The sequence below is a fragment of the Pogoniulus pusillus genome, chromosome 34 (assembly GCF_015220805.1).
Source record: "Pogoniulus pusillus isolate bPogPus1 chromosome 34, bPogPus1.pri, whole genome shotgun sequence".
NCBI classification, from domain to species: domain Eukaryota; kingdom Metazoa; phylum Chordata; class Aves; order Piciformes; family Lybiidae; genus Pogoniulus; species Pogoniulus pusillus.
In genome coordinates, this window is record NC_087297.1 from 14,283,423 (window position 1) to 14,298,655 (window position 15,233).

Consider the following 15,233-nt stretch of genomic DNA (forward strand, 5'->3'; position numbering starts at 1 on the left):
AAGAAACTGTTCCTCATGGCCAACCTAAATGTCAAAATTACACATTAGAAGATACTGAACAGCAATGTTACCACCTCTGGAACATGGAAGGCTTGAACTGAGGCTGTATTCCAGGGAAAGTCAAAGTTCCACCTCAAATAAACACCATTTTCCCCCTCCAAGACAAAAAAAACCCAAGTATTGGATGCTCATTCTCCACCCAAGTCTTTCCAACCCCAACACAACCTACCCCATTTCCTACAGCAGTTTTCACATGCCCCCTGCCAACTATTGCCCTTCTCAAGGGAGATTAAAGCTCCTCAGCACTGCCACTCTGCACACATCCAACACAAGAACTCCTCCCCCTAAGCATGGCTTCTCCTGCGTCCCATAAACCCAACAGAAATGCCTCTTTACACCTCAAATAGAGAAAGCAACCTGGGAAGCAGCCTATGGAGCTAACCAACATCACAGTTCCCAAGCCAGGCTCTTATCTTTGTGGATGCAGATGAGACCTCCACCACCCTGTAAGCCCCCAGGTGAACCCAAGCTTGGCAAAGCAAGAGTAGGGAAGGGCAGCTGCAGCTTTTAGGGACTATGTTTTCAAACATTTCCACATCTTGGTTTGTGCCAGCAAAAAGCCTCCATTTGCCCTGCTGGCTTCCTCCAAGAGCAGTTCCAGAAGAACAATTACAAGTGGCAGAGAAACTCTGTATGGACAATGGCGACTTGTACAGAGTGAAGAGAGCTGCCTAGAGCACATGCAGACAACAGACAATGCTACAATGATCATCTCTCCTTGCTCAGCACAGACTCCAAAGCCCTGGGCTTCAGCTCCCAAATGACAACTAATTCTGGTGGAGGATGGAAAGCAGTCTGCTGAGAACAGCATCATCCAAACCACAAATTCAGCTCATCCAACACTTCTCCAGCACAACTGCTCCAGAGAATTCACAGCACTGCTCTTCAAAAGGCATTTTCACCTCTTTGTGCTGCTTTAGGAAGACTTTCCCAATGCACTGGAGGTCACAACATGCACATGGATTGCTGACCTGACTGCTAGCTGCCCCTGACAGCAGAGCATAGTCAGCTGTGGATGTGAGGGACACAGAAATGAAACACACAGAAAACTTTATGCTGCTGAGACCTTCCCAGGCCCTTCCCAAGTCTGTGCAGGCAGCTAGATGTGACTCTGAGGTAAGCCCTACTGCCCAGCTCACCTGCTGTGAGAAACACCAAGGCCCAGTGCTGAAAGACATCCTGCTGCTTCATCATCCTACACGTGTGGAGTGGCAGCACAGGTGGCAACTGTGCAGAATCACACAACGGCTTAGGCTGGAAGAGACCTCAGAGGCCATGCCACAGGCAGGGACACCTCTCAGCTAGCCCAGGTTACTCAAGGCCCCACCCATCCCAGCCTCGAACATCGCCAGGGAGAGGGCATCCACGGCCTCCCTGGCCAATCCATTCCAGACTCTTGCCACTCTCGCAGTGAGGAATTTCTTCTGCCTTGCCTGAGGGCTCCCTCGTCCAGCAGAGCAGACTTGCCCAAGGAGCACTGAAGAACCTTTGAAGGCAGTCTCAGCCCTCTTCCAGAACTCCAAGCAGCTCATGCACACTTTGCCTTCAAGTACATTCCAGGAACATATCTGAGTCCTTCTGCACTGTTCTCGTCGTACAGAGCAGCTGCCCTGCAGCTGGACTGGAAGCCTGCACACCAGCAGGGAATTCGGCTTTGCTCTGCTTGCTCCTTTAGAAAGCACCTTCCAGGCGTGCCCCAGATTCTGGCACAAAGCACTAACAGGTTTTCTTCAGCCTGTCAAAAACTTTATATTCAGCTGAGGAATGTTTTGGGTTTTCCTCCCAAGACCTTTTATGGACCATACACAATGCAGAGTATTTACTGTAAACCTTCCTATAGTGTAATGCAGCTGAAACGATGGCAGAAAGAGCAGAGCAAGGAACTGACTGGGAAGGGAACCTCTAAATCTATCTCTGCTGTCAGCTTGCTGCCTGAGAGTCTCTGCAAACCATTCTGAAGGTAAACTCATTCTTTACCTAGATTAAGAGCAGCTGCTTGCAAGTAAACAATAGGGAGTCCTAAATGAGCTGTGTTTAGGACATGCACCTGATGGAGCATGTCCAGAGGACACCAATTTAATCAGGGGGCTGGAGCACCTCTGCTATGGGGACAGGCTGGGGGAGCTGGGGTTGTTCAGCCTGGAGAAGAGAAGGGTCCAGGCAGACCTCACAACAGCCTGCCAGTACCTGAAGGAATTACTTGCAAAGGCCTGAAGGGACAGGACCAGGGGCAGTGGTTTGAAATGAGAGCAGAGCAGAAGGAAATGGGATGTGAGGAGCAAGCTCTGCAGCAGGAGGCTGCTGGAGCACTGCAACAGGTTGCCCAGGGAGGTAGCTGAGGCCCCATCCCTGGAGAAGGCTCTGAGCGAGCTGCTCTAAAGGAGAATGTCCCTGCTGACAGCAGGGGGTTGGACTGTATGCCCTCTGGAGGTCCCTTCCAACCCAACCCATTCTGTGGTTCTACTTCATTGTGTGAGTAGAGAGAGAAAGGTGACTTGTTACATGCACAGAACGGCCTCCAGAAAGGACAAGGGAACATGAAGGAGGACACTGAAGTGAGGAGTCAGCTTCTTATCCAGCCACAGGCTGGCGAATCATCAGATTCAGGATGTAAACCACCAAAGAGCATCTATCATTCAAGCTGCAACACTTGGGACACAGTTTGCTTTCTTATCTCCCAGTAGCCCAGAGAGACAGTGATGGCAGGAGGAGCTCATCCGTTCAGAGGCCAGCCTGCCACAGCAGCAGAGCAGGGATGCTGTGGGGGTTCTCTCCCCCAGAATCCACAAACCAGGAAAAGATGAAGTGTAACCTTCAAGGCACGCAGCAGCACAGGTTTGTGCAAAAATGCAGCAGGGTTAAAGGTGACAAATGGATGTTCTAAAAGCCTGCTTGTCAGCCTCGAGCTAAGAGCCAGAGCTTTGTCTGCCTGCTGCACAGAACAACTTCTGCTCACTGCTGTCTCGCTTTTGAGATACTTCAGCAGCAGCTCACCTGACACTAACAGTGTAAAGATAGAGAAGTAGTGCACTTAGGGAAAACAAACCAAAACACGAAAGAATGCCCAGGAGTCTGGGTGCTAACAACTGCTGGCTGGAACGTGACATACTAACAGGAAGCAGCATTCTGCCTCAGCCACCCAGCTGGGAAAGAACCAGAGAAGCTCTCAGTGGCAGTTTCGTATTCCATCGGACGACTTCAGTGAGCAGCACTGCACTGCATACTGAAGTCCAAAGGCCATGATGTTGTCTGAAGAGGATGGCTTTGGATCTGAAGCCATGGCACTACTGCCATGGCTTTTAAAAGCTACCTTTTCTTTGAGAGCTATTTTTTTAAAGTCCAGTAAATGCAGTAGTTAGGCCTTGGCAGAACTTAATTCTAGGCTAGTATTTTATTAATGATTAATCAATAATGCCATTGCTCTTCAAAACAAAGCAAGCCCTGGGGAACAAGTCTGTACTCCTTGCTGAAGGTGGCAAAGCAACATCCAGTGCAAGAGTCCAGCAGCTGAAGAGCGAGCTGGAGAGAGCACAACACCTGCGTCCTGTTGTCATCTGTGCTGCGAGCCCCACAGGTGGAACAAAGACCAGATCAGCTTTCCTCCAGCAGCTCCCTCCAGCCCGGCACCAGCACCAGCACCCTGAGCGCTCGCTAGTGTCGACTGAGGAGCGTATCACACACTCGCATACCGCAGAGTAACAGCCACACAGCGCACTCCCTTGTGCCCCGACCTAAAAGCACAGGGCCTGCAGCGCAGGGCAGCCAACACCACACTTCACATTTCTCAGGCTCACGAAGCCCTTCTGTGTCCTTCAGCTAAAAGACTCAGCTCGTGTTCCCCTTCTCCCTTTGCACTCTTTATAGCCACCCATCAGACCATTTTCCTGCTCAAGGCCTTGTCACACAAACGGGAGGAGGCTTCAAGGAAGCTGTGGCACAGAACTGACTGGGAGGTGTGCTGGGGGGGGTCCCAAGATAACAGCAGCAGGCTGTACAGTCCAGAGGGTTTGCTCTACCATCTACCACCATGCAGCCTGCCTGGAGGGGTCTGCAGGAGCCTTAAGACAGATCAAGCTACTGCAATAAAGCACAGCAGAGACACAGGACTAACACCTGGGTCTAACTCTATGGGTGCCACACAAGCTGGATAGAAATTCAGTTTAAGAAGGAGAAAACATTTCTGTGTTTTATTTCTATCTTAAGTACACAGAACAAAGTTACCAGAGAGACCAAAGGGTTAGCAGGTTAATCCCATCTGCCTGAAGCACCAGATTATCACCCACAGCCTTAGTGAGGAACAAGAAATGCAAGAGAACACTTTTCCCCATCTGAATTACTAAGAACAAACAGTTGGACTGCTGCCACTTCTCCCCATCCATTTGCCAAGGCCTCTCACAAAGGAAACAAGGCTGTGTGTTGGTTTCTGAACTGAAATTATCACAAAAGACAAATAGGATGACAAAAGGACAAGCTGAAACTACTTACATTCGTTTTTTAAGCCAAGCAAGTTTCAGCCTAGTGTCTCCTCCCAGAGATCAAGGCAAGCAGACGTGATTGCTGTACCAAATCAAGATGCTATCTCCGGCCCCAGCAGCAATTGCACAAGAGCGGGAGGGACAGAGCCCATCGGGGTGCTGCTAAACACAGCAGGGCCTCCTCCAGAGGAAAACATGTCAGTGCTTTGCCACATCGGTTCCAGCCCTGCCAGCGCTCACCATGCGCAGCTGTAAAGCCCAAGTCCTCCCTTTTCACAGATTCACAGAATGGCTTGGGTTGGAAGGGACCTTGATGATCATCTAGCTCCAAACCCCCAGCCACGGACAGGGACACCTTTTTGCTGCCTGTCGCTGCATGTGCACACAATGAAGCTTCTGGAGGGGATGCTGACAGCCGGGCCGCACCCGCAGCCCCCTACCAGCCCGAAGCAAAGACTCCCGCACCTCCCGGGGCTGCGCCAGCCCTGCCGAGCAAGCAGGAAGCTCCCTACGCCATCGGCAGCCTCACGGCTCAGGCTCTCCCTGGCACACAGCAGAGACCTCTCAGATCATCGAGCCCACCCCAGTCCTCCTCCCGTGGGTCAGCGTCCCGAAACCAGTGCCCCCAGCTCCAGCCGCTGCCGCTCATTGTCTCTCGCGTTCCGCCACCCCCGCGTCCTCCCCCGGCACGGCTGCCTGTCACCTGCTCCCTCCCCGCCGGCCGTCTGCTTCCAGGTCAGCTGCGCTCAGCTCCTCCGGCTCTGCCTATTCATCCTGCGAGCGGCAGGCGGAGGACAGAGCCCGGCAAGCGCCGCAGCGCCCTCCCCGCTGCTGTCAGTGCGCGGAGGGCGCCGCTTCCCCGGGCCCGGGCCGCACCGGCTGCCGGGGCCCCGCAACGAGCCCGCCACGGGCCGCGGCCTCTGCGCGCCCAGCTCGAGTCTCGCACACTAAAGCGGCTCCGCCGCACACCTGCGCCGCAGCCCCACCGCCCCCAGCCCTTCCCCGCCGGGCAGCCCCCCCCGGCACAGGCCTCCAAGCGCCTCTCCTCCCCCGCTCCCTCCCTGCCCGCAGCACAAACGCAGAGCAGGCAACGGAGAAACGGGGCCCCGGCGCTCACCCCGACCCCTGCCCGCCCCGGCGCAGTCCCTGCCGGCCGCCCCTGCCCTCCTCACCTAGGGCCACCTCGCAGGCTTTGCGCAGCTGGGAGTGATGCGCCTTCTTCACCTCCTTGTCGGCCAGGATCTTCTCCAGGGCCCGGGTCAGGAACATGTTCTTCGTCTTCTTCCCTTCATACATGGGCACAGGCCAGCAGAGGCGGAGGGGCGGGGGGAGAATGCCAGAGCAGGGCACCGGCCGCTGCCGCCGGCGGAGGGCTGCGAGGGGCCGCGGCAGGCGGCGAGGCCGCGGGGCCGGGCCGAGGCAGGCGCGGGGGAAGGGCTCCCGCGGAGGGAGGGCCGCGGCGTCCCGACGCCCGCTCGGTAGCTGCCCCCGAGAGGAGGCTGAGGTGGGCCCGGGCGGCGGCGGCAGCCAACCCCCGCGGTAGAGGGAGGGAGAGGGGGACGAAGCTTTCTCCTTCCTTCTCCTTCCTCCCCGTCCCCGCGCTGTGTGCGCGGACCGCGGCCGCGACGCGCTCAGTCCCCGAGCCGTGCCCGGCCGGCAGCCGCCTCCATCAGCAGCGGCGGCAGCAGCGGCGGCGGCTGCAGTGGCGGCGAATGCAGCACCAACCTGCCCTCGCCATGTTGGAAGGAAGCGACGTCAGGGCCGCGGCCGCACGGCTGCGGAGCGGGAGGAAGCGGCGGCCGTGCCCCGGGCGGGCGGGCGGAGAGAAGCGGGCAGGGCCGGGGGGGTCGCCTTACACCCGCCCCGCGGCCGCGCTACAGGTGGAGCGGAACGGCGGGAGGCACGGAGAGGGAGGTACGGAGATGGCTGCTGCCACCTGGGAGCTGGCTGAGGAGGAGGGACAGGGCTTCCCTTCCGGGCCACCAGCGCTGGGGGGGGAGGAAGGCTCCCCGGCAAGCGCCACCTGGCCTGATGCCGGAGCAGGCGGCTCGGGGAGGAGCCCCCTGCTTTGCATCGCGGCCGGAGCGAGCGGAGGGCAGCGTTAGGGTGCAGAACCTCCCCCGGTGCAACTTGAGGCTGTTGCCTCTTGTTCTGTTGCTTGTTCCTTGGGACCGACCCCAACCTCCTCCCAGGGCGCTGCAGAGAGCAATAACGTCTCCTCCCAAGCCCCCCTTCTCCAGACTAAACGCCCCCAGCTCCCTCAGCTGCTCCTCCTCAGCTCTGCTCTCCAGACCCTTCCCCAGCTCTGCTGCCCTTCTCTGGACCTGCTCCAGTCCCTCGTGTCCTTGGAATGAGTGGCCCAAACCTGAACCCCAAGGTGTGGCCTCAGCAGTGCCCGGCGCAGGGCACGATGGCTGCTCTGCTCCTGCCGATCCAGGCCAGGCATCTCACACTTCCTCCCCATGCTGCACTGGAGAGCATTAAAAACAGTAACTGCAGCTTCACTTTAAACTGTGGCTTTCGTGTTTTGTTTTGTCAAACTTTGGACTCTCTGTAGAATTATCTTCTTGCTTGGCTGAAAAGCAGCTCTCAGGAACGTCCCCGGCCACCTTTTCCTGCCCTCTCTTCCTCTGGTCTTGCAGCATCGGCCAGGGCAACAGCCTTGCAGAAATGTTAATGCCCATCCCTTCCTCCTGAGGAATTTGGAGAGCCTGCCCAGGCTGCCCTGCTGCCCTGCCGCCCAGCTACACCTGCAGAGCAGCCTTGTGTTCTTTACTGAGTGGTTCACCTGAGCACCTCTGTGCTGAAAGCTGTGCTGCAGTGCCCCAGGGAAGCAGCAGCTAATGCTGGATGGCTCCAGACAGGTCCCCCAAGGGAGAAGGCTTGGGACAAAACCCCTCACAGGTGCCTGTACCCAAGCACAGGGAATAGCCTGGCCGAGGGAATCCCACCGGAGCTGCTGGCGAATGGAGCCCTGACTGTGAGCGCATGAGAGGGCTCTTGCCGAAACCGACTTCTCCGGGCTGAGCGCCCCCAGCCCCCTCGGCCTGTCCTAGCAGAGCTGCTCCGGCCCCTGAGCCTTTTCGTGGCCTCCTCCGGACCCGCTCCACCAGCTCCAAGCCCTTCCTGTGCCGGGAGCTCCAGAGCTGGATGCAGCCCTGCAGGTGACTTTGGTCACTGATTCTGATGCCTTCCAAAGCCGCCTGCCACTGGCCCTTGCCTTGGAGCTCTCGCTGGTACTTTTGCATCAGCCATCCCTGTCCAGATTTCCTTAGCCAAGCCCTTGCCAGTGTGATTTCAGCAAATGGAGTTTGCTATTGATTTTCACAGTCCATTTGGCAGGAGCAAACTTGCAGCTGCCATCTCGGGAGGCCCAGGGGTGTCTGCATCAGGAGTCCTGACCACTGCACTCATCTCTTCTGTTCACATGGGTGCCTGTGCCCACCTGCACAAGGTGGTCTGACTTGTGAGGTGTGAGTGGGCTGAGCACAGGGAACTGCTGCTGAAGCATCAGCCTGCAGGGGGACAAGACCTGTCAGAAGAGACAGGCTCTGCTCTGTAGGAATAGAGTCAACTTCCTGGTTTAGACTTTTTAATGTGGTTTGGCTCCTTACTTTCTGTACTCTCAGTAAGCTGAGAGTAACAAAAGAAAGGTTGAGAATGAAAAGGAACTGAGAAAAGTTGGGTGGAACTCATCTGGAGGAAAACCTGCCTCTAATCTCTGGGCAGGGTAAGTCAAATGGTGTCCAAGTGTTTTAATATCTGTTGAGAAGCTGAGGCAGAGGTCACTGTGAATGGAGGCTGTGAATGAAGGTGAGAAGCAGAGAGGATGGAGCAATAACCACTTTTAACTGCCTTTGAGACCTTTGAGTCTGCCTGATTGTTTCCTCCAGCAGCTGCCGTGGGTGGTTTCCTGTCCCAGGCACAGTAACTGGTACTTCAGCACAGGTTATGCACTGTGGGCAGGAAAGGAGCAAGGAGAATGATAAAGTTGAGTGGGAGTTAGGGACAGTGCTGCCCACACTGCCACGAAAGCAGCTCTGCACTCATCCATTCCCACAGCCCAATTATCTCACTAAGTGTTTACTACATAGATGTTCACTCAGGTCCCTCCACAAGGCATTTTGGAATGCCTGTGACAGTTTTGTTTGGACTTCCACCATGTTTCTGGTTCCAAGTCCAATGTCAGAGCTGCTGTGCAGTCTGGATCTCTGAAAACTGACCCGACTGCTTCACAGCACCTGGGACACTCACAGCCCCCTCTGGGTTCAGATCCAGGCAGACCGGAGAGTTTAGTTCTGTGATCTGGAAGTGTGCACTGTGTGCTGGCCCTGTGCAGGGACATCCCCACCCAGAGCAGGCTGCTCTCAGCCCCAGACAACCTGACCTGCAATGGCTCCAGGCACGGACCTCCTACCACCTCTCTGGGCAACCACCCCCAGTGCCAAACATTTCTCCTTTCTCTCCTGTCTGAGTCTCTCAGCTCAAAACATCTTCCCTTGTCCTGTCATGACAAGCCTTGTTCAAAAGCCTGTCCCCAGCTTTCTGACCAGCCCATTCAGCACTGCAAGGCCACCAGAAGGTCTCCCTGGAGCCTTCTCCAGGCTGAACAACCCAAACTCTTTCAGCCTGGCCTCACAGCAGAGGGCTTCCAGCCCTGCCGGCACTGCTGTGGCTTCCTCTGGCTGTACTCTACCAGGTCCCAGTCTCTGCTATGCTGAGGACTCCAGAGCTGGCCCCAGCACTGCAGGTAGGGTCTCAGCAGAGCCCAGCAAAGGGCAGAATCCCCTCCCTGCCCCTCCTGCCCATACTCTTGTAACAGTAAGACAACAATTCATGGAGCACTTCAACCTCAGTAGCCCTTAGGTACCATCCCAGGAAAAAGATGATTAAGAGAGGAGGCTGCTTGAAGGAGCTTCTGCTCTGGCTTCACGGGCAGCTGGCAGCCCATCAGCTGCTGGGGTGAAATCCACAGGGTCTCTCCATCCCTGGGCTTCCCTATTTTTGGTGCCCAGTTGGAACTTCCCTATGAGAGACTTTGAGCTCTCAACATTGCCTGCTGCAGTGCCATGCTGTGTGGCTGTGCTGTTCTGCGTGCTCTCTGCTGGCCTTGTTTGACTTGTCCAGGAGAGGAGGAATGCATCAGGGAGCTACCTCGGGGGCAGGAAGCTAATCATTATTAATGGGGAGTCTCCAGCAAAGTGCGAGGACAAGAGATGAAATGTGAGTGCAGAGTAACAAAGATAGCTGCTGGGATTAAGAGAGACATGAGAGGGACAGAAAGGGAGAAGCCTTCATGGTCCACAGCCCCTGAAAGACGCCAGGCTTCACTGCTGGTGGCTGCAGAAATGAGAGCTGCTGAATTACATCTGAAGTTACACAGCAGAAATAGATGCAGCCAGTTCTCTGATCGTGTGCAGTTATGTTCTGTCAGACAAGTATTGACAGCTACAACGAGGAGCAGTTCTTCCTGAGAAGGCTGCTTGGCCCCTGCACATCCCACATGCCATGGGCGACCCTTTGAGGAGGAACTTTGGGCACCTGAGCTGGGGCAGAGCTGAGGCATGGTTGATGTACTGGAAATTAAAGGCTCTGTCTCATCCTGGAGTGGAATTTATCTTCATTAAGTCCAGCAGCCACAGAAGCTAGGAGCCAGCCTCGGCTGTCAGCTGGGCTCTTGCTATGCACAGAGGCTAACGTCTAATGAGTGACTCCTGCAGCGCTGACAGCACCCAGCGCAAGATGGATGTGACCTGTCATCCTCTGCAGCCTTCAGTTTCCTCTATGGACTGCAGAGGAAACCAACTCAATCGAGTTTAGATGAAGAGCTTTATGATCACACAGTGGAAGTCAGATGAGTTAAATCCCCTCTCTGGAGCAGCAGGGTGTGACATTCTTCTCCCAGACAGGCCAAGGCTGAGACCTGCCCCCCCCGGAGAGGGATAGAGGGACAGCAGAGGGTGGCAGCAGCAGCAGCCAGCCTGCGACTCGGCTCCGGCTTGCTCCTTAGCGCCCTGATGGCTGTCCCCTGGGAGGAGGTTTTGCAGCCACGCGGGCCGGAGAGCACTGCCTGGGCCGGCTCAGAGAGCTGTGGCACCTCTGGCTGTGGGATCGCTGCCCTTTGCTGTCCCTGTGCTGAACAGCAGTGCATGGGCTGCTGGAGGTCTGCGCCTTTGCCGCGGTGCTGCGGGGAAGCGTCAGGGAACACCTAAGGCAAAGACAGAGATTAACGTGTGAGTGATGCTCCTTCGTGGAGCAAAGGCATCAGCAGAGTTTAAAGCTTGTTCTTTATCTATTACTCACTGTTGAAGATCTGTCCTAGACAGACTGACTCTGGCTCTGCTCGAGGATTTCCCCTGCTGAACGGCAAGGAAAATTATCTGCAGCCAATCATTTCCCTTTCCTTGCAGCCTCGAGTTCTGCACTCCAGTCAATCTGAGCATAAAGTCTGGTTTAAGCAGATAGACTTTGTCAAGCTTTAGTGAAGCCTCAGAGAGCTTCCTTGGAAACATTCCTGCCTCAGTCTCCTCTCCTGGTTCCAGTGCTGCTCTTGCCTTGCAATTTATGGCATCTCTTGCTGTATGGTGGTGGTGCTGCAGCTTTAGCCCTTTCAGCTGTGCCATCAATCTGTTCCTGAAGAGCTGTGTGGCCGTGCGTGGTGCTACAGGGGCCTAAGGAGGAGTGAAGAGGACATGCAGCTGTCATCCAGCTCCTCCCTGATCCTGCCAGTCCCACACCTCGCAGCAGGTATGTGGTGCTTGTTGCACTTAGACACCTTCCCTCCTGGAAATACAGCCCAGATATGCTGCAGATGTCTGCTGCTGCCTCTGTGTGGAATGTTCTTCACACAGCAGGGGCTGGCCTGCACTTGCTGATCCATGTGCATAGATGGAGAGGTGAAGGGAAGGTGCCAACCGGCACGGAGCAGGGAAGACTCTAACTGCCAGGACAGGTAGAGAGCATCACCAGATAGCTTTGCCTCCTTGCTAATAGTCGCTGGCAATTAACTGTGCCACAGGGTTCTTGAGAACTAATGAACACTGCTCCCATGGGAGCACTCCAAAGGCAGATCAGTTTTGAGGTGGGAAGAACTCGACTGTGGCTTTGACCCCAGCAGCGTTCAGTGTCCCCTTGGTCCCCTCAGCTCACAGCACCTGGCAATCATGCCAGCAGCGCCTGCTCGTTGGCTCACTCAGGCTGGACCACTCTGACACTTCCCAGGGGGCGTCACTCAGTCTAAACTGCTTTGTCTCTGCTCGTTTGCCATCTCTGCTTCACTCCTGCTCTTCCAGATGCTTGTCTGCTGGCAGAGAGCTGCCTCCCTCCCCTCTGACCCCGCGGCCCTCCAAGCACCCAGCACATTAGCATGATCCTTCCCTCTTCCTCAGCAACTGCTGCCTCTCTGGCTTTATCCCTGGTGGTTAAAAAAAACCCTCTGCTTTATACTAGTCCAAGTAATCTCTGCTGCTCCGGGGGCCTCTGGTCTTTACCTGCTCCAGCTGGAGGTGTCCCTGCTGACTGCAGGGGGGTGGTTAGGATGACCTTTGAGGATCCCTTCCAACTGGATTCATCCTGTCTGATTCCATTTGAATCTTGCTGTTTAATTAGGACCTTTCCCTCTGATTCTCTGCTCCATGCTTTACTTGCATCCTTTGCCTTTCCTTTCAGTCCTGGCACACCTCAGCTCAGTTTCTCAGAAAGGAGACTTCATTTCCTGGAAAAGAAACCCTTCTGAAATAATCCCAACAGCTTTGATGGCAGAGAGTCTCCAAACTGTGAGGAAGAGGCTTCTGGGGTCTAAACCACTTGCTGCAGAAGGCCAGCACACAGATCCCTCACAGAGCCCCAGAGTGCAGCAGGTGGGAAGGGACCCTCAAAGGGCATCTTGTCCAGCCCCCTGCAGGCAGCAGAGACAGCCCCAACCAGAGTAGGTTGCTCAGGGCCCCATCCAGTTTGATTTTGAATGTCTCCAGGGATGGGGCCTCAACCACACCCCCGAGCAGCCTGGGCTCAGCAGGTGAATGAAACGTGAAGAATGTCTCAAAGCCTCGCATGGTTTCAGTAACAAATCTGGTTTATTTGCCATGTCGCAGCATGAGGCTGAGCTCCACATCCCTAAGGTACAATAGACACTTTGGCAGAGAAGATAAAGAGTAGTACTTCACGGGTAACAAAAGCTGCTGTGTCCGCCAGCCTGCCAGGATTCTTCCTTCAAACCTGGGGCTCACTGACTGTGAAGCTTCTGCTGTTGCCTGCACTGGAGGATCTCTTACTGAGTCCCTTAAAACATGCAAACAATGACTTGGAGAAGAGCAGAGCCCCAGCTGCCTGCAGGGACACTCAGCAGCAGCCAGCGGCCCTTGGCCACAGAGCCAGGCTGGGTCCTGGGCTGCTGGCACTGGGCTGCAGCAGGACCCAGAGGCACCAGACCACTGCTGGCTCCCAGCTCCCAGCCCTGCTGAGATGCTTTGCCCCTCCACAGGGCAGAGCACAGCGCCAGAAGCTGCGCATGCAGAGGCAAGCTGCTGATTTTGAGTCCAGCCTGACACATGCACTGGAAAGAGGCTTCTCTGAAGGGCTGAGGGAAACCTTGGGTCAGGAGACCGCATGGCAGGAGAAATCCATCAGGAAGTGCATCTGCAGAGGGCTGTGTGTGTGCAGGAGGCAGCAGCACAGGCAGCTGTGGCTGTGTCGGGTCAGAGGGCAGCGAAACTTCACCCCTTGGGTCAGGAGACCCCACGGAGGGAAATCTTCCTCAGGGAAAGGAGGAAGGCCAGGGACAGTCACTGGGTGGAGATGAATTCCAGGCACCTGTGTGTGGGCCTAGACCTGCCCCACTGGAGCTGCAGAACCAGAGTTCATTGCCAAAGGAACAGGCCGTTCACCCCCAGCTGGTACCTGTGCTGGCACAGCCACTTCCTGGGCGTCTGCAGAGCAAGCCCGGGAGGCTTTCTCCCCACTCCCTCCCGCGTCAGTCCTGCAGCACAGCAGCACCGAGGGCGGCCAAGCTGGGAGCGGCAGAAGGCAGCGGCGGCAGCAGTGCCCCGGGCTGCCAGCCCCGGCGGCCGCTGTCAGTGGCACTTGGCCAGCAGGTGCAGGGCGATGGCTCTGACTGCCAGCATGGTCTCGGCGCAGGTGGGCAGGATCAGCGGCTCGGGCAGCAGGAAGCCGTAGTGCCCAGTGTCGCGCAGCTCGAAGGCGAAGGCGTAGGGCACCCCGCTCCGGTAAGCCCAGTCCATGGAGCTGCCAGAGCTCACGTCTGCAATGGGAGGGCACAGACAGGGTACAGGGGGCACCAAGAGCGCCAGAGGGCTGCTGGCACTGTGCCCAGCACCCAGCGAGGATCCTCTCAGCTGTGCCCAGCACCCAGCGAGGATCCTCTCAGTGCTGTGTCCAGCACCCAGCGAGGATTCTCTCAGCTGTGCCCAGCACCCAGTAAGTATCCTCTCAGCTCCATCCTCAACACCCAGCAGCAGCCAGCGCCTGCAGCAGGTGCTGAGCACAGCATGGATGAGGCCTGTGGTTTTCCCGGGGGAAAAGGAGTGAGAGACTGCTCTGTGTGAAGCAAAGCTTCAATAAAAGAGAGCGTTTGGAACACAGCCTCCAACTGTTCCTGTCCTCGGGCAGGTGCAGTGTGAAGCTTTGCTTCCCCAAAGATCTCCCAGCTGGACCAGAGCTCTGCACACTCCCAGGTTTAATTGGGTGTTTTGGGCAATTCCTTTGCAGGGAAAGCTGATAAAGTTAATCTACCTCCTCCTTTTCAAAGGGATTTTAAAATTCTTTTCACTGCTGTCTTGTTTTCTCACCATTTCCTTGCAGCTTGAGAGCATTTGCATAGGTGGTGTCTAATATTAACCAACCTTGCCGAGGAAGTGAGCTGCCTCAGCTCTTATCTCCATGTGCTGATTACCCCAGACACTTGTATTTATATAAAGATCAGCCCTCCTGTGGCCTGCTGTCTTCTGAGCAGCTCTGGCAGTAATTCACAGCTCCTCCTTTGACACAGGCATTGACTGCTACAGGGAGGACAAGGTGAGGGCTGTGCTGGGAGATGGAGGCCCAGAGAAGTGCAGCTCTGGCAGCCAAGATGCAGCAGTGGCAGAGGGGATCACAGAGTCCCAGCATGGGGGTTGGAAGGGACCTGTGGGGATGATCCAGTCCAACCCCCTGCTAAAGCAGGGCACCCACAGCAGCCTGCCCAGGAGCACAATGGCCAGGGAGGTTGGAAGCTCTGCAGAGAAGGTTCCATGACCTCTCTGGGCAGCCTGCTCCAGGGCTCCAGCACTCTTGCACGAAAGAATTTCCTCCTTTTGTTCAGATGGAACCTTCTGGGTTCCAGTTTGTGCCCTGTGCCTTGTCCTGCTGCTGGCCCCATCTTCTTATCCCTGACCCTTTAGCTCTTGCTGAGCATTGCTCAGATGCCTTCTGGGGCTGCTCTTGCCCAGGCCAAACAGCCCCAGGGCTCTCAGCCTTTGCTCCTCACAGAGATGCTCCAGGCCCCTCAGCATCTTTGGAGCCCTCCTCCAGTAATTTCCTATCCCTCTGATATTCCTTGTGAAAGCTCCTGCTGCTTCCTGAGGCTTCTCATTTGTTGCTTGTCTGTTACATTCACCAGGAGCATTCAGGCCTTGTGGCTGCAGCAACCAGAATGTGTCTCACTGAAACCTGTTGGCCTTCCACCCTCTCTTCCCTGTCCCA

General features: G+C 55.9%; 2 protein-coding genes across 2 annotated transcripts in view; both read right to left on the bottom strand.

Moving 5' to 3' along the window:
• The window catches only part of ARFGEF1 (ADP ribosylation factor guanine nucleotide exchange factor 1), a 53,982-nt gene extending 47,486 nt beyond the window's left edge, over window positions 1-6,496 (bottom strand). Inside the window, exon 1 of the mRNA XM_064170665.1 lies at window positions 5,708-6,496. Coding sequence (XP_064026735.1) covers window positions 5,708-5,831 — 124 coding nt within the window. The 5' untranslated portion in view covers window positions 5,832-6,496. The remainder of the gene's footprint in view (window positions 1-5,707) is intronic.
• A 6,095-nt stretch (window positions 6,497-12,591) lies between these two features.
• The window catches only part of CPA6 (carboxypeptidase A6), a 35,056-nt gene continuing 32,414 nt past the window's right edge, over window positions 12,592-15,233 (bottom strand). The window contains exon 11 of the mRNA XM_064170546.1: window positions 12,592-13,794. Coding sequence (XP_064026616.1) covers window positions 13,607-13,794 — 188 coding nt within the window. The 3' untranslated portion in view covers window positions 12,592-13,606. The remainder of the gene's footprint in view (window positions 13,795-15,233) is intronic.